The sequence below is a fragment of the Amblyomma mixtum genome, chromosome 6 (genome assembly GCF_055824585.1).
Source record: "Amblyomma mixtum isolate Tamu chromosome 6, ASM5582458v1, whole genome shotgun sequence".
NCBI lineage: Eukaryota > Metazoa > Arthropoda > Arachnida > Ixodida > Ixodidae > Amblyomma > Amblyomma mixtum.
The window spans coordinates 65,652,055-65,672,636 of record NC_143017.1 but is presented as its reverse complement, the minus strand read 5'-3'; the positions used below and the strand labels follow the sequence as shown (position 1 = coordinate 65,672,636).

General features: G+C 45.1%; 1 protein-coding gene across 2 annotated transcripts in view; it reads left to right on the top strand.

Annotated features, from left to right (window-relative positions):
* Positions 1-20,582, top strand: part of beta-Man (beta-mannosidase) — a 52,274-nt gene that overhangs the window by 29,754 nt on the left and 1,938 nt on the right. For both annotated transcript variants that reach the window (XM_089548021.1, XM_089548020.1), the window contains exons 5-16: positions 1,078-1,286; positions 2,353-2,423; positions 3,039-3,226; positions 4,395-4,542; positions 4,705-4,847; positions 6,377-6,553; positions 13,498-13,580; positions 15,443-15,633; positions 16,916-17,098; positions 17,934-18,049; positions 18,646-18,790; positions 19,788-19,999. In XM_089548021.1, coding sequence (XP_089404147.1) covers positions 1,078-1,286; positions 2,353-2,423; positions 3,039-3,226; positions 4,395-4,542; positions 4,705-4,847; positions 6,377-6,553; positions 13,498-13,580; positions 15,443-15,633; positions 16,916-17,098; positions 17,934-18,049; positions 18,646-18,790; positions 19,788-19,999 — 1,866 coding nt within the window. The remainder of the gene's footprint in view (positions 1-1,077; positions 1,287-2,352; positions 2,424-3,038; positions 3,227-4,394; positions 4,543-4,704; positions 4,848-6,376; positions 6,554-13,497; positions 13,581-15,442; positions 15,634-16,915; positions 17,099-17,933; positions 18,050-18,645; positions 18,791-19,787; positions 20,000-20,582) is intronic.

Sequence of the window (20,582 nt, the reverse complement as noted above, 5' to 3'; positions counted from 1 at the left end):
TGTGCATTAACAGTTCGAACACCTCTGATAAGCTCGCCCAAATGATTAAGATGTTATGTTGCTAAGCTGAAAATACTACAGCTGTAAAAGCTGATGTCAAGATTTTTGATGTTGCGTTGGTATCTATAAGGACAAAGTTCTAAGTTGCGGGTTTAACTAGGCGCATTAGATGCGCTGATTCATCGCTCCACTAAGTTCGAGCCGCGCGAAAAACAACACCAACTGCGCTCGTCTGCGTAGTTTCTTCATTCGTGAACGTTTTTTTCTCGCGCGTTTCGGACTCATTCCAGTTGTGCTGGCATCCTCTAAGTATCGATATTTCCGAGTCCGTGTTGGGCAAGCTAGCAATATAAACTGTACTCATGCATCAAGACAGGATCAGAGCTTTCTGTTTTGAATACTTCTTCACCATACATTGTTATCGTTATGTTCTGCGAAATTCTGAAGTTCGCGCTTCGAATACAAGACAGGTTGCGTGCGTCTCTAACGTTTCACCTTGGCCGCTGCATGGAATCGCTCAAAATGAAGTCAGTGCTAGCTCAGGCAGAAACGTGCGCCTCGGAAGGCAGTCCGTGTAGTCTACGCTGCACCCCTGATGCGCTTTTAGTGCGAAAACACTATTCTGATTCACAAACGCCGAACAAGATCTTGCGATGTTTGTGGGTTTGTGCCACCACTGCCGACAGTGTAGCCATGCGGCAGCCTCGTATACATTCCAAGCGCTACCGCTTTGCCTATACTCCCGCCCACGCCGCGCCGCCGGTGCGCTCCGCCGTCCCCGCTCCCGACGTGCGAGAGCCATCGGCGTCGAAATTACGTGAGCAACCACGCGGTGGCGAAGAAAGCGCGCTGCTTGTGCTGTGTCTTTTCATGACGTTGTCTTTGAGTCAGTGTTGCCTCAATTGCTTTCGCTCGTCCTACTCGGTTTAATTACGTTGAAACCTTACCATTTAGGGCATGAAAAGAAGCATGATAAGCAAACATAAAAGGAACACGCCAACGTTCATGCAATTCTGCTTCCGCACGTTTATAGAATTTAGGCAAAAATTCTCTGTATTTTTTCCTTTCGTTCTTCAGCAAAGAAGCAACAAGATTGTCGTGAGTTGCGAATCTCCCGTGCTCTACGCCCTGCGTAAGCACCAGCAGCAGGTGCGGTCGTCTTACCCGGTGTACCCACTATGTCCGCCGTCGGTGCAAAACGGCCAGTGCCACGTCAACTACATCCGCAAGATGCCCTGCTCCTTCAGTTGGGACTGGGGACCAGCCTTTCCCTCCACTGGCATCTGGTACGTAGGGGACATGAAAAAATGAAGGACCATTATTTACTTTAACTTCTTTTTCTAGTCACTATGTCTTTCAGCACTCCACAGTTACAGTAAAAATTGAAAATTGGTTTTAAGGAGGGAAATGGCGCAGTAATTGTTTCACATCTTGGTGGACACGCTAACCGCGCCTTAAGAGAAGAGAGGAAGGTGTGAGTGAAAGAAGAAAGAGAGAAAGAGGTGTCTTAGCGAATTTACTGTTGCAAGAAGCAAGCAGATATATAAAAAGAAAAAAAATATATGCTTATTATTCACTTTTAACATTTATCTTGTTTGCCGCAATGGTGCTACAGTCAGTGAACCTCAGCCTCGCTTCGCTGCTTAGAGAATACCCCATACTAACCGCCGCTATTCCAAAGCCATCGAGGCGTGCGTCGGTATAACTGGGTCCCGCTGTTTCCTTGTGGCCCCCAAGCGTTGGTTACCCTTCTAAAAATTTATAATATGTGCGCGTAAAACGTATGGCTCAGGCGCCTGCGCGCTGTGTTCACTCTACTTTTCATGTGGTCGTTATTGGAAGTGGTGTTCGTGGTGTATCATGTTTCTTAGGGTGACTATTGAGAGCTCTTGCTAAGATTGCAGTACTTCACTAGGCGTTATATTTTTGGCACATGCACTGCTTGCATGTTCTTAGTTTAGCCTCCTGATAGCAGCGGCTTAACTCTCATGAACGCGAGATGCAATGACGTCCATGTGCACATGTGCACGCACGTGCTATAGCATTGAATGGCACGCCAACAAATGTCTCCGATCAAAAGTACCGATGAGTACTTATGACATTGTTCCTTACAGTCCTTTTAGTAGAGTGCGGACAAACGTTATATTCAGCAGTATATATCCAACAAGTTGTGTGCAGTACAGACAAAAAGAAAGAAGGTAGCTTAGTGCCTTCGAAGCTATTACGATCTCTTTTACGGTTACAGAGGCTTTACAGGGCCGTGTGTACATTTCCATGTTTCATTATGAGAGTCCTCCAGCTGGCGAAAATTTTTATTGCATCTTCACCCCGCATTACATTTTTCCATTACAGGAAGTCCATTGAACTGGAAGGATACAACGGTGTACAAATCCGGGACATACTAGTGACACCTATCGGTCAGAGTAAGCAGCCTATCTCAAATAATCCTATTTCATTGCGTTTTGGTTGGTTTTATAACTGCGGAAAGTGCATGGTATTTTCGTATATATTCTCGAAGAGTAAGTATTACCATAGAGTAAGTTCTCCCGTAGAGCATTCTTGTATAGTTTTGACACGTTTGTGCCCGCACGCGCACGCACGCACGGACAGAGGTTATGGCGCCGCTCAGCTGCTGACCCACGCTTGTTCGATCCCGGCCGCTGCGAATGCATTACGGTGGCTGCGGTTTTGCTACAAGCCCCTGTACTGTACGATGTCAGTGCATGGTAAGGAATCCTGGATGGTCAGAACAATCCAGAGCCCTCTTGTACGGCGTCCCTCATAGTTTGAGCCATTTTGGGACGCTAAATTGTGCTTAAGACTAAAATTAAACACTCTAAAATATTTAGTTCACAGGACGCATGCCGAAAAACACAGTTCTCAGAAAGCAGAAGTAATTTATCATATTTGTTAAGTTGTCCCGCACTGCCACAGTGTATCGCGCTGTATTTGCATTGCGCAAGAAATTAAGTTTTGTAATGTTCTGCGAAATTTAGGGCGTATATGCCAACTTTATTTTCTCAATTTTTCTTTTCCAGATGTGTATAACAGTCGTTTCAAGTGGATACTGGACATAACCGTGTTTTATGATTCGTCTTTGAGCGAGGCGACGAATGGGACCGCAAGGATCAGCCTGGACGGACACCCTCTCTACAGCCAGCCAGTCACGCTAAAGCCGTTAAGTGGACGCGAAGCGAGGCTCAACTTTTCCATCGTGATTCCTGACGTAAGCTTTCTACACCTGATTGTTTGTCTCAAATGCCGGACGTCGCGTCTTTCTGTTTAGCTTGAACCACAAATGTTCCTTTTCTGCGCTTGCTTATAGTGTCTTGAGTAGCTCGAGCAATTATTGCCTTGTGAAACACTCCCAGCTATAAACACACTAAGGCCCCTGCGAGCTCTGGGTAATCAGGGTTGTACGGCGCACTTTCGTTGTAAGCCCTGGAATGCTCAGAGCTGCGTAGGCGAGCGTTGCGAACTCGCGGGTGGCCTTGCTTTCAACCAACTGCAGGCTTGCTCACCATTCCGAAAATGCACGCGTTTCCATTATTCAGCCTGTGCCCAGTGTTGCGACATATAGCACGATGCCGAAATGGAAGTAATTTCAAGAGCCTCCAACCTCCGTGCAGAACACTACGCGCCGCGTGGAGAAAATAGAGTGAGGAGCAGTTTGGGCGTTCAGGCTTGTTAGTTGCAAGCGTCCAATTTCAAGCACCGTCGCGGAAACTGCACTGGCTGCGCCGGTTTCTCGTCAGTGTTCTGTGGAGTGTACCTTGATGCCGTAAGCCACCAGGAGTGCTCAGAGTCACGACTTGGTTTTAAGCTGACCTGGTTATTACGGAGATTGATGCTTTGTAATGTGGTACAAATGGGACAACCACTTTTTTAGGGGAGAACACTTTCCAGGTATTTTTTTTCACAATATCTTACAAATTACGGTGCTTGCACGGTAAAAAGAATTGCTCTTTAAGAAGCCTCAATAGGCATTGGAACTCCCTCGGACATCCTGCGGATGTCCTGAACGTCCGCAGTAGGTCCATTAGAGTTTTAATGTCCATTGAGTACTGCCTACGTTTAACCGTGTCAGACAGCTTGTTCCAGCAGAGTTTGAAACACTGTCACATGAAAAGCGATACGTGTCTCGTAAATGGCACTCACGGCAGCTTACTGGATGTCTGCTTCTCTCATATATGTTGAAGCTGAAGAGGTTGTACGTATGAACAGTTTACATCTCACTAAAAATGACGCATTCGTGTTACTCTACCCACGCTGCTCAACAATGTCACAATGCGGCAACGTCTCCTTTTTTAAGTCTATCTTACTCAGGCTTGATTATGCATGATTGTGCATGATTCCATGTTACGCATGATTTTTCTTGATTTTCTTGTTTGCAGAGTATGGAAATTGAGCCCTGGTGGCCCTCTGGTTACGGCGACCAAAATTTGTACAACTTAAACGTCACCATCTCAGTTAATGGAGAAGACGCTATGAAGAATGCGCGGTTCGGTTTTAGAACCGTAGAATTAAACCAAGACAGTGTCGGTAAGTCCTGTTGTAAGCCTCGACTAATGAGCGTTTTGCTCTTAAAAAGGGAGAGAAAGATTTGTATTTTTTACTTTCACGGTGTCTCTAGGTATTTTCGTCAAAGACCACATCCCTGATACTCATGCAAGTTCTAACTTTGCTTTGTTTGCTTTTTGACAGCCGACTCCAGCGCTGGAACGGAGTTTTACTTCAAGGTTAACGGAGTCCCGATCTACGCTAAGGGTAGCAACTGGATACCAGCTGATATCTTTCCCGAAAGGGTGACAAACGAATATGTCAAGGACTTGCTGCTTGCTACCAAGGTGCGTTTTGTTGTAAGCCGTTTCTATGACCTTAAATGGCCAATTACTTTTTGGTGCAGTAAACCTTGATTTTTAGTTTTATGTGCCAGCAAATTTGAGTTTGAAGACGTGCTTATTATAAGAGACACCACAATAATGCAATAATAGTTTTAACATTAAAAAATATTTTAAAATAGAGAGTGTAGCGATAAAATCTTCGAAGATTACATTAAGAACCTACAGCAGAAGCATGCGTATATCGGAAAGTTACATTGCCAATATTACAGAGTTGAGTTTGTTACATTGCCAGAGAATTACACAAATTATACCAATAAGCGTACTCGAAAAAATTTCTTGGCTTGCAGAGAGAGACCGCAGGGGTATATTTGCTGTACCTGGCACCTTGATTGGAACAGACAACCAAGAATTGATACTTTTTGTGAGCCTCCTAAATCATGTAATAATCACGATTTTAACCTCCGCGGCTTTGTTGTCCCACTATTGACAATATTGTAGAAATTATTTTCGCGTCGAACGGTTTGCGCGCACTCAGGCAGCTCCACACTCATCCAAATTACTACTCGAAAGCGCATTCCATGTTAAATAAGTCGCTACAGGAGTTACTGAAAATGGAGCCATGCGAAATGACTCATTTAGTTCGTGGTTGTGGCAATTAGCAAACGATGTATTGTGAAGCCTGCACTTTGTGGTCGTTGTTGGGCCCCCCTCATTTTCACACTGCTTCATGTAGCCGTGAGAAAATTTATCTTCTGCCGCACATTCTCTCAGCTGGCTTATAGGTTAACATGCCAACCTGCACTCCTTGTTTCTTTGGACCGATTCTGAGTGGCGTCGGACGTGTTCGTTTGCTAGGACGACCAAATTCATGCCGCTCGCTAATCACTTCTCTGGCAGTGGGCAAAAAAGAGATGTGCACTTTTTTGTTTTGTTTTGCAGGAGCAGTGTTGACACCCGAGTATCACGTGACTTTACAAAAAAAGAAAGACTACCACGTAAAGATACTTTATAGTCGCGCTTCCGCAGAACAGACGCGTTGTAACGCACTTATATCTTTGCGCCCATGTCCTAAGCTTGTTGTCTGATTTCGAATATTGCCTTACAGAACATTTGTACCAAATAAACAAGTTTATCTTATTCATCATCCTTTACAGCTCTACCCAGCAGAACGACCTTTTTCCTGTCACTGTGACGAGTCATGGGCGTTCGCACGTGTCTGTGCAAACGCTGCTATGGCATCGTTTGGTTGCACTTAACTCGGGCCAGCAGCTGACGCAATTTCTATTGATGTAAATCACAAGTATTCGCATATAACGAAGCCGAGTCACTCGCCCCTACTCAGCCTAAATGATCATATTTGCTAATTATATTCTTCAGCTTAGATTTCTGCGTTTCAAAACGGGAATTTTTATTGGCAGAAAATAAATTTCCTTAGGTCACGTCTGTTGTTTTTCATCCATGTCTTCGCACCGCGCCTTATTAACTAAGCAACTCCAATATTCCTACTGTTACCTCGTCTACTTACACGGCAGGAGGCGAATATGAACATGCTGCGTGTGTGGGGCGGCGGTGTCTACGAGTCCGACTACTTCTACGATACTGCGGATGAGCTGGGAATTCTCATCTGGCAAGACATGATGTTCGCCGTCAGCCTGTACCCTGTGAACGCAGCTTTCCTCCAGAACGTCGCCACCGAAATCCAGCAGCAGGTGAAGTACTGTTTTTTTTCTCTCTCTTTCATCCAATTACCGCATAAAAAAACTTCGAGCGAAGGCGTCTTCTATTGTGCGCTCGTGTGAGCACCTTCTGCTGTGTTTGAATTTCATAAAACAACGACTGCAGTACGATTAGCCTCAAAACCAACAGGAGAAGTTGTGCTTACTTGCCAAGCGTCACTGTGCAGCGGTAGCGTTATTTGTAGACACGCCTCTTACGTCCTCTCTTTGTGTGGATTGGCGCTCACATTTCGTCTTCATTGTGTTCGATCGGGACTGTCCAAAAGATGCCATTGGCGTCTGCAGCAGGCGCCGTCCCTTCCAGCTACGTTTTATGCCTGAGGCAGCTTCGGGTTTGCTTAGCTATGTTTGGGTCTCAGGTAAGTAGTTGCCCCAGTGGGGGAATTTCGATAGCTTTGTTCAGAGCGCTATATAGCGTTTGAGTCTTGTGTGGGTGCAGTTCCTGTTCTGACCCGCCTGAATAATGTTGCATATTTCTGAGTAGTAATGTGGGTGGGCTGGAGAAAGCGCTTCTGAGGTTTCGCATGAGTGTGCGGCTATCTTGGAACAATTTTACGCGCTGTTCTAAGGAGCTATAGTCGTTGGCAGGGATAGCGTATTCCGAGCTGCAGAAAAGCCGGATCTCCCCCCCCCCCCCCTCCCCCATACCGCTATAAGGAAATGCAGTACCTAAGAATATGTCCGACGGACCCAGTTGATTCTTATTAAAGGTACGCCGGACGTCGCTCTAGTCCCGTCCAACGTATGCTTGTTGGGCGCTCTCCTTCGTAAAGCATGCGCAAGTTATTTGAAATCGTCGCGACTTTCGGGGAGCTGCAAAGTGAAGTTCGCCGATTTTTACATCTCCGGCTGTCGCTCATTTCGATGCAGCGACGACGAAACATATCTAGCTTGTTCTCTTGCCAGGCGACCCTTCTGAATACAGAATTTATATAATAATAAAAAAACATACAACTCACATGTTCGCGATAACTGAAGTGGAATTAAATACTCACGCTTATGTCCTGACGTAGTGAAACCCCTCCCACAAATGACACAGATCGACATCTGCACGAAGGCAACTACCGGTCGTGAGCAGCGATCACCGTTGCCACCCTCACTGTCGTAAGTAAGCGATGGCTGCAGGCTTGCATACGACAGTGAAAGTGGCAACGGTGATCACTGCGTCGCGAATTACGCCAGCAGAGACGCGCATTCATTCGATGCATTCGCACTGCAGCTTAGTCTTGAAATCGGCCACATCAATCTTCGCTTAATTTAAACAAGCTATCCGTAGCATTTGCGCCGCCGGCGATCCTGCAACGACCTCTGGAGCGCAGCGGCACGTATGCTGTGGCGCGTGAGCACCCGTACCCGGAACAACACGCACCTCACCCCACAGAACGCTATTTCGCAATACGTGCGAAATCTGATGCTAGCTTTCCTATACCGACGATGACAACGCCGATGCACCTGCAGAGCCGAAGATGCGCTCTACTGCAATACCTACGAGACGAGCAACCAGAAAGTCGGAAGCGTGCACAAGCCACTTCCGGGCAAACAGCGACGTTTCTTAGGAAAGGCCGGGCCAGCGCCCAGCTCGCTGCTTCGCCATTCATTCTAAAGGGAAGCTCGCGTACGTGCACATAGTTTGAACCTCCAGTGGGATCCAGCATTAGTGGCGCGAAGCGATCCAATGACCCCCGGTCAGCCCCGGCCGCACGTATCACTGGAGCACCAATGTGTGGTGCGCACCCTACTTCGATTTCAGAACAGTGGGCGAGCCGCGGAAAAACAAGCCTCTAAGTTTACGAAGCGACCTTCGACACATGGTAGAGGAGCGCCTATGCTTTTTATTGGCACGGAAACAGCCAGGAGGCATTTTGCAGTTCTCATGCGGTCACTAGGGTGCGGGAAACGGCATAACCGAAAGATATGGTATTTGTTATGTGCGTAACGAAACAAAGAGTGCATTGCTGGCGTAATCGAAGCGAGCACACTGAACGCAAATTACCGCATTCCGGGAAGTGGATAACCATAACTGATTGAAATATATCAGTAAGAGAAATTTTTTGTGAATTAAGTTATACTTTATAAAACACTGATCAGACCCATGCGACGTACAGTCTTTGTCAAAAGTAACCAGGCTGCATGGTTTGCTTCTAGCTCGTACAGTGGAGCCCTTACAGCTTCCCTGAAGCTGAAATGGTCTTTAAAGGTAAGGACTGGGGGTCTTCTTACCTTCTAACAAGTTTTGGTCTTTAGTTGAAACTTGGTTCTTTTGGTTGGTTGAAACTTTGGTCTTTAGGAAAGTCACAAGGGCTCCACAACACAAGCTAGAAGCACACCATGCAGCCTGGTTACTTTTGACAAAGACTGTGCCTATGGTAACAGACAAAGAAAAGGCGGAAACCGAGGTGGGGAGAAAGGGAACTTCTTGTTTACGCCACGGCTATGGCATTAATGGAATTAGTTATAAGTGTTTTTGTGCCTGCGTATCCCAGAGTCTTTCTTACCTCTCTTGCTGAATTATTATTTTTTTACTGCCACGACGGAATACTCTCCTGACTAAGACGGCAAGCTAGAGCCTCTGGACAACCGGAAAAGATGGTTCGGGGAAAACAAGGAACGGCACCTTTTGCTTCTCCATATCTCCCCTGATAATTTATCCTAACGTGTTTGCAGGCGCTGCGTGGGTGCAGTAATGAGCTGTCTGGGTTTGTCGAGCCCTTTGATCGAACTCCTTGTTACGATGCCCGAAGGTGGGATCCCGGCCGCCCGCCCTTAGAGGCCTGTACCCATGTGGTACACTATAACATGTGGCTTCTCACGCTTGCTATTAAGGGGAACCTATGGACCTCTGTCTGTATTCAATAGCTACGATGCTGATGTTCACTACTCACGCTTAGGTTGTTCTTCACGCTGTAGTACGAGTGTGGATACATAAAGAAACGCCACTAAATGCTTTTTGAGATCAGTCTTTAGCTGGTTGCAGCATCGTAGGTGTCAATGAGTTCATCTCGGGAACGGTTGCTCCTTCAGTCAGAATAAACACCACACACGTACGCCATGTCTGGAAAAATTTTCGCCACGTGGGAAAGCCAGTGTTTTTGCAAACACCGACTGTGTGTCTCCGGGAAGATGAAGGTGGCAAGAATTCCAAAGCCATTGAGAAGGAATAGTGGTGGCTCCCTGGTTTTGGATGAAATTCATTTTTGCACTAATCATTGCTAGGCTAAGTTCTAAATAGGGGTGTGCGAATATCAAATTTTTCGAATACGAATCGAATACGAATACTTGATTCCGAATATCGAATCGTATATCGAATAATCAAGGACAGACGCATTTAACCACTACAAGACATTTATTTGAGCGCCCAAGAACATCACAGTTCAACTATCGATGATTAAATGCACACAAAAGGTGTGTGTGCCTGCACAAAAAGTATCAAAGTCTCGAACATTATTTTTAGAAGAGTGCAAAAAATCAAAAAGGATGGTTACTACACAGCATTGATTCAGGCTAGCTTGCCATCAACCCAAAAGCGCGTTGCTGGGATGAACATAAACAGTTGTCGTGAAGGAAACCAGCTGCTCCACATGTTCAGGCAGAAATAGTTCCCTTCTAGCCGAAACGACTCCTCCAGCCACAGAAAATGCCCTCTCACTTGGCACGTATTGCGAGGTACTGCGTGCACAGCTCTGACTATAGCAGCTTCGCAGGTATAGCCACAAAAAGCTCACCAGCGCAGTTAGCTACGGCATGGCCCTTGGAGGAAGGAAAAATTTTCCTTCCTCGAAGGAAAAATTCGAAAGAAAAAATTTCCTTAATCTATGCGCATTGCTCTGGGCGCCGCCATGTTGTTATGTCTGTGTCGATAGGGCTTGCAGACCGAAATGAACGCCGGTGCTCACAATGAATATTCGGCTAGATACGAATATTCGCGTCGGGTTGAATACTCGAAAGAACACGAATACTTGGATTTCGAGTCGAATACGAATACTAAAAATATAATATTCGAAATATACTCGACCATTCGCACACCCCTAGTTCTAAACCGCATTAGATCGAAGGGAACTAATTAGCTGGTGGTAATATCGAAGCGGGTAATATCGAAGCGGGTAGACTTGGCTTTAAAATAAGCGGTTATTAGCGACTCATTCCGCCCGGTTTCTTTGTAAATCAGCTGTTTCATGTTTTCCTCTTTCCTTGAACCTTTGCCGTTTGTAAAAAAAAAAACAGTAACCGTTTGATGAAATTTGTCCTCGAGCAACACAGCTTCACAGGTGCGAACCAACAAGACGCGTTCACGTCGTGCCACCAATCTCTCTGATGTCAACAATACCAGAAGGAAATCAAACTGTCTACATGATTTTGTGGTTGAACAAGCGACTGAGAGAAGTAATTGGGAAAACCAACTCCTAAAAACTAGTTATTTCAAAGTTCATCCGTTGTGTTGCTGATATGCTCGCGAAACTGACCTTGTGAACAGCTTTACGTTCGAACAGCGAATGGTGCGTAATCCTTTTAAGTTTGGTGACCCAGATATTAAATACTACGAATACGAAGGAAAACGAAATAGCCGCGGCGAATTTTCAGTGCAGTACAGTGGTGAGCAGCCTTGTCTAGAGCGCTCGGGCGGTGCACTTCCTTGCAAACAAATCCAGATTTTGTGGCAGCCTCTAGGGTCCAGCTGCAACGCTTGCACGGAAGTAGCGCCAGATAGCCTCGTAAACAAAGCAGGCACGAAAACTTTGCCCTGTAATGAGGGGCTGCTCTCTAATTTCGGTTTTTGTTACCAAGTGCCCACTGTTCAAGCGCTCTAGACAAGGCTGCTCACCACTGTACAAAGAGGTTTTGCTTTACTGAATTTTAATCTTTTTTACCTATCGGTTTGTACGATATTGTTCTGTATATCAGTTAACTTAACTGGAGAACTCAGCTACGCTTGCTCCCAAAGCAAATATAAAGAATCGCACTTAACTGGAGTACAAACTTTCCTAGACGTAACGCTGCTAAATATTCAGCGTTCAACACGCTACTCATAATGAATAATCACTATTTACTTTCATTTTCTCTCTATTTTTCTTTTCCTTTCCCAGTGTATGGTTTTGAAAATAATATTAAAGCGAATGGGCAGTTGCAGCCTCCTTTATTCAATGTCTTGCAGTGATGCTTTAAAATATAATAAATGAAGAAATAAGGAACAGAAGTATTTTATTAACTGTACGCTAACCGACCGTCAAAAGAAAAAGAAAGGTAGAATATAAGCATGCTACACGACAGACGGACTGTCGACGTTAAGAGGAAGGTATATCCGTCGTTTTTTTTGTACTTCCACTTGTTGAGTCTTCATAGCTTCGTTACACGTAAATGACTTACGTGCTAGAAAAGAAATTAGGAAGCACCACAGCATTCGTTTGCCAACGTGGATAGTGCTTTTGTATTCCAATTTAATCAGTGTGTTACACATAACTGGAGCTAAGGATTAAAAAAAGCGATAAACCGCAGCTACCTGAAGCCTAGTGCATACTGTGTGCGTGCGTGTTGGTTTATTGGAGTTTAACGTCCCAAAGAGAGACGCCGTAGTGAAGGGCTCCGGAAATTTCGACCACCTGGGGTTCTTTAATGAGCACTGACATCGCGCAGTACACAGGCCTGTAGAATTTTGCCTCCATTGAAATTCGGCCGCCGCGTCCGGGATCGAACCCGCGTCTTTCGGGTCGGCAGCCGAGCGCCTAACCACTGAGCCACCGCGGCGTGTGTGCGTGCGTGCGTGTGTGTGTGTGCGTGCGTGCGTACGTGTGTGTGTGTCTGTGTGTGCGTGCGTGCGTGCTTGCGTGCGTGCGTGCGTGTGTGTGCGTGCGTGCGTGTGTGTGTGTGTGTGCGTGTGTGTGCGTGCGTGTGTGCGTGTGTGCGTGTGTGTGTGTGTGTGTGTGTGTGTGTGTGTGTGTGTGTGTGTGTGTGTGTGTGTGTGTGTGTGTGTGTGTGTGTGTGTGTGTGTGTGTGTGACCTTGCAGATCTACGTCCCCACGCACACCTGCAACCTACAATCGTCATCAGCTGCTGCTGTAACCATATGGCGTTTAGACCAGATTCTTGAAGGAATTTTAGGAGAAAGCGGGAAGCCTCCCTCTTCCATGATCGATTTCTGCGCGGGTGAACAATGTCCTGAAGTGGACTGTGTGGCGCTCCTGCCCCTCGAGAGAGGCTAGTAGTACACACCTCTTTGCGTTGCGATCTAGACAGCGCGTAAGACAATGTTCGACATTCCCGGAACCACCACGTGTATGACATAGCGGAGACGATGCCACACTGTTCTTATGCATCCACACTCTTGTACGAACATAACCCATACGAATGCAATGAAGTTATTTAATTGGTAGCACACGGCTTGCTGGGTGGAAGCCATATGGTTCTGATATGGCTGAGCACCGATTCCTTAAAGTCTCCCCTCACATCTTGACGGTCCTTTTTTGGTGGATAACACGACAGCGCTTCACGGGCTAGGGGCCAGGCTGTTTGCTATTTTGTTGCCCAAATAACCTCTGTGCACTCAATGTACGTCACTGTTTCTAACGTGCCTAAGGACAAGTTGAAGAAACTCACGTCAATAGACACACTGCAGCTGCCAACTTTCTGTAGAGACATTGGCGGGACCTTGTATTATTGTTGGATTCTTCACGCCGCCAGAAGACAGGTAAAAAAATGTGACGTAAGTGCAAGCTTTATATCACCTCGTAATACAGGGCTTTGAACAGCCGACAATTGGTACAGAACCAGAGAACAGTGCACCGCCCATCACCTAATTGGCAGCTCGTTCATCTACCTTACTCGTTTATACAGACTGTGTCTTCTATTCTAGCCGGCTTGATGTGCTGGCAACGAAAGAAGCTTACGTCTGTGCGCATTGTTTGTGTATATTTGTTCTTCCTTAGGTGCGGCGCCTCCATCGCCACCCATCCATCTTGACTTGGGCCGCCAATAACGAAAACGAAGAGGCTATAGCATACTTCTGGTGGTAACGTAACACCTTGGTTCTTTGTAAATCTTTCATAAAGCCTTTAACGCCTTCTCATTACACCCGATTCCCATCTTGAATAACTGTGCTTAACTCTTGACTTGGACAACTGATCCTCTATTAACTTAAATGAGTAGTTTTTCTGGGTAGTTTCTGCCCATTTATTGAGTTTCCAAAGAGTTTATTTATTTATTTTATACAATACTGCGGACCTCATATGGTTCAGGCAGGATGGGAAAGAACAAGGAGGAATCAATATTCGTAACGCCCAATAGTACAACTCAATAAAATGCAATGTTTGCAATACAAAACTGTAAATAAACAGATTATCAGAAACATGAAATAGAAGGAGAGTATTTGCACAATGTTTTGGAGTGCATTTCCAAAATTTTCATTTTCAAACACCCCTTGAGGAAATGAATTGCAGCCTGTTATACTGCGCTGGAAATATGAATATTTATAGTGGTTTTAAGGAACGCTTGGCACTTGTGCGATTTTTTTTTATTATTTTTTGATGATTGATCACCATATCATGTAGTAGCCGAAAATCTGGTCAGTGACCATCTGGTCAGTGAAAATTACTTTTTTTTTTCTGTGAAAGCTTGCATTGAGGACTTGCCCTATCTGACGTTGAGATAAATCCACAAGATAAATATCTAAGCAAAATTTAAGAAAATGTTTCCTGGCGGGACAGTACGTACGTACGACGAAATTCCCAGGAACTAAAGGACCAGACGCTGGCTCTTATTCACAGCTTTGTATTCATGGTGGACCGATGTCCACGTACACACCCAATTGTAACGCAATGCAAATAGATGGTACTTTACCGTACTTATTAAATTCGCTTCCAAACAGAAATACCCATCCAGACAACATGCACGACGGCTTTATTATTCCATCCAGGAGATCCAGGCTTATTGAATAAATGCTCCTTTTCTGTAGTGTGCGCTCTTCATGTTCTCTCCATCTACACTTTTTCTTTGCGTTCTTTCATTCTAGTTCTGCGCCGCTTCTGGACATAGTTCGATTCTTTCTCTGCACAGCGACTAACAATCCAGTATGCGAAGCATTTCTTTGTTCACCTTGTTTCTTTTTTTTTTTCAGAGAGGGGGAGGGGGGGGGGAGGGCGTTGTAAGTTCAATTTCTGCGGAAAGCTGTTCGACTTTGCTCTAAATCCACACGTGTGCTACCGTTATTAAATCACACATCTCGCTGTTTTCGCGATTTAATGCACTCACCAACCCGACTATTAGTTCTCTCATTTCAAGAACTAACAGCAGCATCCGATGGAAAGCCTTCTCCGAGGCATCGTCTCCTTCTAGATCTACGCTGAGCAGGTCTACCTAGCTCTAATAAATGAACATAGACCATATCCTGACATAAGCGAACCTAAGATGTTCTGTGCGAAATTCCCTAATGAAGCGGTTCGAGGTGGTGTCGCTCTGCTTTGAATGGGGCCATGATTTACGAAAGCACTTTCGTTTTCCAGGAGACGAATGTGAGCAGAGTTCTCGGATACTATCGTTGTCGAAAAAAAAAATGAATTTTCTTGAGTAGCGGTTTCGTCAATGCGTTTGTAAGGTACCAGTCTCTACAAAGAGGTTCTCTAAGAAGGAGCTAGATTTTTTTTTATTTCTTTCCCACAACCCCAGCGAGTTTGCATTACAGTGAGGAGGAAAATAACGCACGTGCTTGCTTTGTAACTTAGGATTGTCGTGGGCGTACAGCAAATCCTATTGAAACACTTATGTCAGTGGACCTGTTTTTCTCCTCTTTTGAAAGCACAGCTTTACTTACTTCGACGAACCGTCGACTTTTGCATTTACCAGTAACTCACGTACGACTATTTCTTGTCTCTGCAGGCCTCAGATGGTACTGCGAATGAGCCAGTACCGGAGGGACTATCGCAAGCTGTACATTGACACGATACAGCCCGTGATTGAGCGCGAGGACAGGTCACGCCCCTTCCTCTCGTCCAGCCCCAGTAACGGCAGGCTGACGCCGACGTCTAGCTGGATATCCATCAACCCGAACAGCCCCAACAACGGCGACAGTGAGTCCACAGGCATTCGCTTACAAGCTGCTCACTCTCATTGCACGCAACACCTGAGGAGAGTTCCGTTTTATACTGCAGTTTTTAAAGTCTGGTTTGGTGGGTTGACGGCGGTTGGTTGTTAACAGATAATGGGACCTCTCGCAGATCACGTTATCAGTTTGTGGTCACATAAAACCCTTGTAAATTGCTCTCAAAATCTGGATATCACCAGTCACATGACATTTACGGCTCATCATGAGAATATGAAAACTTTATTCTGGACTCCAACAGGCTTGCTTGCAGTAGCGTACTTTGCGTGTAGCGCTGTAGCGTACTAAGCTTCAAACGTATAAAACCCAATCCACCGTTCTTTGAGTACTGCTGCTTAGCAGGAAACTCGTTTGAGAAGTTCGACATTATAGCATCGAACCAACCCAGAGCAAATTTTTCGGCTTGACAGGTCGGTTTTACGACTACAACTTTTCAGCTTCATCCTGACCGCTTCCCTAAGCCCCACCTCTCATTATGAGCGGTTCCACTTTAAGTGCTTTAAATTCCTATAGGTAGGAAATCCTCCTGTGTACTACGTCAAACAACAATTTCCAGTTAGCCTGTTGCGAAGAAGCAGCAACCATATATTGAGCATCACGCCCTTGTACAACACACAGGACAACTGAAGTACACCTTTTCCTCCTAAACAACAGATTTACCGGGTAACGCATTCCTCTTAAAGCGTTTTATCTTCTCCAGGGACGAATAATCTAAAGTTATTCGTCACAATTGATTGCTATCTATCTTGTTTACCGAGACTGATTGCTGCCTGCTTTGTTTCTTCTTTGCCGCTTTTTAGACCCACTTGTTATAAACTGTTACAGCCGCATTTTTTTTTTGCCTTCCCATTCATGCGCTAGACACTACTCGGCTGCAATATGCAACCAAATGGACAATAACGCGGGAAAATCTCAGCCTTATTTCAGCACTGGTGCTTCCAGATAAATATGTTCACGAGCGTCAGACACTGAGGGCAGTGAGAACACCGCTGACAAGAAGATGTCCATGCCTGATAATGGTGTAGAAAGAGGAATCAGACTACTTAATGGTTTAATCGTGCCGGCTAAGGCAAATGACAGGTAATAGAACACCTGTTTCTCTAGTCGATGACAAATTTTGAGACGTACGGCATGCACTTAATCGCTGCATAAGTGTTTCAATAAGTGAACATTAGGTGCACTCAATCACACGTTTCAGCCTTCACCGCTAATTGTGTTTTCTTTGCTCGGATGTCTTCGGTCGATTCCAGCCCACTACTACAATTACCTGTTCGACGCGTGGGACCCTACGACTTTCCCACTGGCTCGGTTCGTGTCCGAGCACGGGCTGCAGTCGTATCCTTCGAGGGACACTTTCAAGGCAGTGGCGCCGAGCTCCATGATCGCCTACCCTTTTACACTTTTCCTACAACACAGGCAGCACCTACGCTTAGGTGAGTGCCGCCGACTCTTTAAAAGCCTTTTCTGACAAAGAGGCTGTCGCCGTATGCCCACGCTAGAGTGATGGTTATGCAAGAGGGTACTTAAGAGACAGCCGTCGACCCCACTTGAGACGAGATCGTAGTCGTCATTCCTACAGAAAAGCGCATCATAGTAAACGAATATATTAAGAGCGATTAGATGTAGCTCTTAGGCCGCCCTTCAAGATCTCTCAATGAGAAAGTTCATTTCTTTCAGAAGGCGTGATTACGTCATAAAGGTCAAAGTGGCACAAAACATATTCACGCCCCGCCGCGGTGGCTCAGTGGTTACGGCGCTCGGCTGCTGAACCGAGAGACGCGGATTCGATCCCGGCTGCGGCGGTCGAATTTCTATGGAGGCGAAATTCTAGAGTCCCGTGTACTGTACGGTGTCAGTGCACGTTAAAGAACCTCAGGGGGTCGAAATTTCCAGAGCCCTTCACTACGGCGTCCCTCATAGCCTGAGTTGCTTTGGGACGTTAAACCCCAATAAACCAAACCAAACAAAACAAAACATATTCACTTAATAAAAGCCGTTTAATGCCAGGTCAAGTGAAGTTTATTTCAGTGAACAATTCCTTCAGGTTTCGAAGGTACAACTCAATACAACATTACAGAAAAAAAGATATTGTGCATTGCTAACAATGGCAGTAACCGTATCACTGCGCGTTACCTTATGCTAATACTTCGTCTCAGCAATTACGCTGATAGTCATGCTAAGTGGACTAATGAATAAAATTGATGGTGAAAAAATTATAGCGTTGTGCCAATATAGCTTTTTTTATGCGCTTCTTACTTTTTATTTCAGGTGACCCATACTTGATAAATGCAATCAAGAGGCATTTCAATACCCAAGCTGTGAAATGGCCTGCAATGATTAAAGACGAGAGCAAAGCCTACGACATGATATCGTATTTGAGTCAGGTAAGGTATTATTAAGTTACTTACTTCTATGCCTTGAAAAGAGAGAATCCGAGTGTCTGACGGATCTTGCAGCAGCTTTTTCATTTCTTGAGACTGAAAATACATACAGCACAACACAACGAATACAGGAATAGAGCGATTGCTCCTATTTTCAATAGAGTGACGATCGAAGTGCTTCAATAAAAATACTCCGTTATGCATTTGTCATTCGCGCTTTAGGAGGTGCTGATTAGAAGGCACTGCAACAAACTGTTCCAGCAAATGAAAGTTGTGATTGAAGTAGCTTCACAACAAGTGGCTTCTTTAGCGATTTCGAGTGCCGGCGGCCAAGCTAAAGGGAATCAAAACTGCTCGCTCCCTTTGCTACCAGTGGGCGGATGGAGTAAAATGACCACAGGCGAATCAATTACACAGTTGGCCAATATATGCGTACAACTACTTATTTAGTGACTTACCTCTTTCCTTTTATCCACGTGTGCCTGTCTGGTTTAATCCTTTATTCAGCCGTTCACCGCCATCACACATCGCATCGCTGTATGAAATAGTTTTTGTGATGTAGGGAGAAAAATGTTGCATCTGAATTGTATTCGGCGTAGATCCACCAGGCGATGGGAATGCGGACGGCTGCCGAAACCTTTCGGCGCTGGAGAAGTTACCTGAGAGGCGGCCTGGGTCACAACATGGGTTTCCTCTACTGGCAGCTCAACGATATTTGGCAGGCGCCGTCATGGGCGTCTATCGGTGAGGTGGACATTTCAGTGTGTAAAGACCAATAAGCATATCCTTTGAAGCTGGCTCCCAAAAAATTCAAGACCGATTTGCACTTTGCGTTTTCTCATGGAGGCATTTCATTGTCTTTCACAACCTATACGCAACGACGGTCAGGAAATCATCTTTAGCTCGCCTGTATTTATTTATTTATTTACAATACCCCTAAGGGCTCTCGTGCGAGGGTGGGGGGGGGGGGGGGGGCAATACAAGCATGAAAATACGGCACAGGCACTTGAAGCAAAATACCTGTAATAACGAAGTATGAAATATAAAGCTAATAATGTACACAAATAACACAACAAACAACGCAGAATAAAATACTCAGTAAATGCACATAATGCAAGAAAAATACAAAATCTGTTAGTCCATGGTTTGCTTTAACGAATGCTGAAACGATTGTAAGTTAACCTCAGTACCTATGTGTGATGGCAAGTTATTCCAGTCTATTATGAGTGCGAAGAATGAACGATTTCGCGTAAAGCGATGAACGGCATGTTATGACTTTTATTTTGTTATCGTGGTCGCGGCGAGGAAAGACTGCAGGGTGTGGCAAAAAGAAGTCGTCATGGAGGGTGGGATGGTGATACAGTTTGTGAAGTAATGTTAGGCGAGCGAAATGGCGTTCCAACTCGAACGTTGTTTTATTGCTGTGACACTGGTGAAGCGTGAATAATCTGAAAAGATGAAGTGAGCAGCATGCTTTTGCAGGGATTCAATGCTGTCGACGGCGCCAGTTTTTGAAGAATTAGCCTAACCTGTGTCTTAATTGCATACATGAACCTGACGTGGTTTTTTTCGCATAATTAACGTTCGTCTAGAAATTAGTGGCCAGTAGAAGAAAGTATATATCCTCTAGAGTCTAGACATTCTGAAACATATGCGAACCTTTCCTGAGTTTCGTATGTTGTCCAAGTGGAAGTCCTAAGTAACATGTCGCTTCCTTGTGTTTATTTCAAATTACTTTCAGAATACGGTGGGCGATGGAAGATGGTGCATTACTATGCGAAGAAGTTCTTTAGCCCCGTAATTGTGTCTCCGTACGTTGACCGAAACGATGATCTGAGGGTGTTCCTCATCAACGACAACCTGACACCGGTCAAGGAGGCACAGCTTTCAATTACGCAGTTCATGTGGACGTCGTTCAGCCCGGTCGCGACGACAGTGATTAACGTCACGGTGGCAAGTTTCCTTTGTTTACCTTCCAACTCCATCATGTACATCAAGATGCAAAGTAGCATTATTGAAAGTAAATACTTTTCCTTTAAACGTTTCACCAAATTTCACAGTTAATGGAAGAAAAGCACTCTTGTTAAAGAAAATTGCATGAGCAGTGTTAAAATTAAACACCACTGCCAGCTTCAGTGACGCTGAGAAGAAGTTAACTTCAAAAAAAAAAAAAGAAGAAAGCATGCATTAAGAGACTTTGGAAAAAAGCACCAGTCAGTAACCTTTCAATTATACGTCGTGGTTTTCCTTTACGTTTTGCAGGCACACTCAGCGTGTCGGTAACGTTGATGGAAATTAACTTTAAGACCGACCTTGCAGTAGTATTCCTGAAAATTAATGACCGCACAAATAAAATCAGTTCCAGACACAGGTCTAAGCAACGCACCCGCTTTACGTCCAGATATAAACAGAGCATACAACACATGTGCTAACAAGCTCTACGAAAAGGTCATTTCTTGTGCCATGCGAACACCGCGTAAATTGTTGCCCAGGGGAAATATGCCGTTGCCACGAGAAACCTCGCTTAGCGACCATT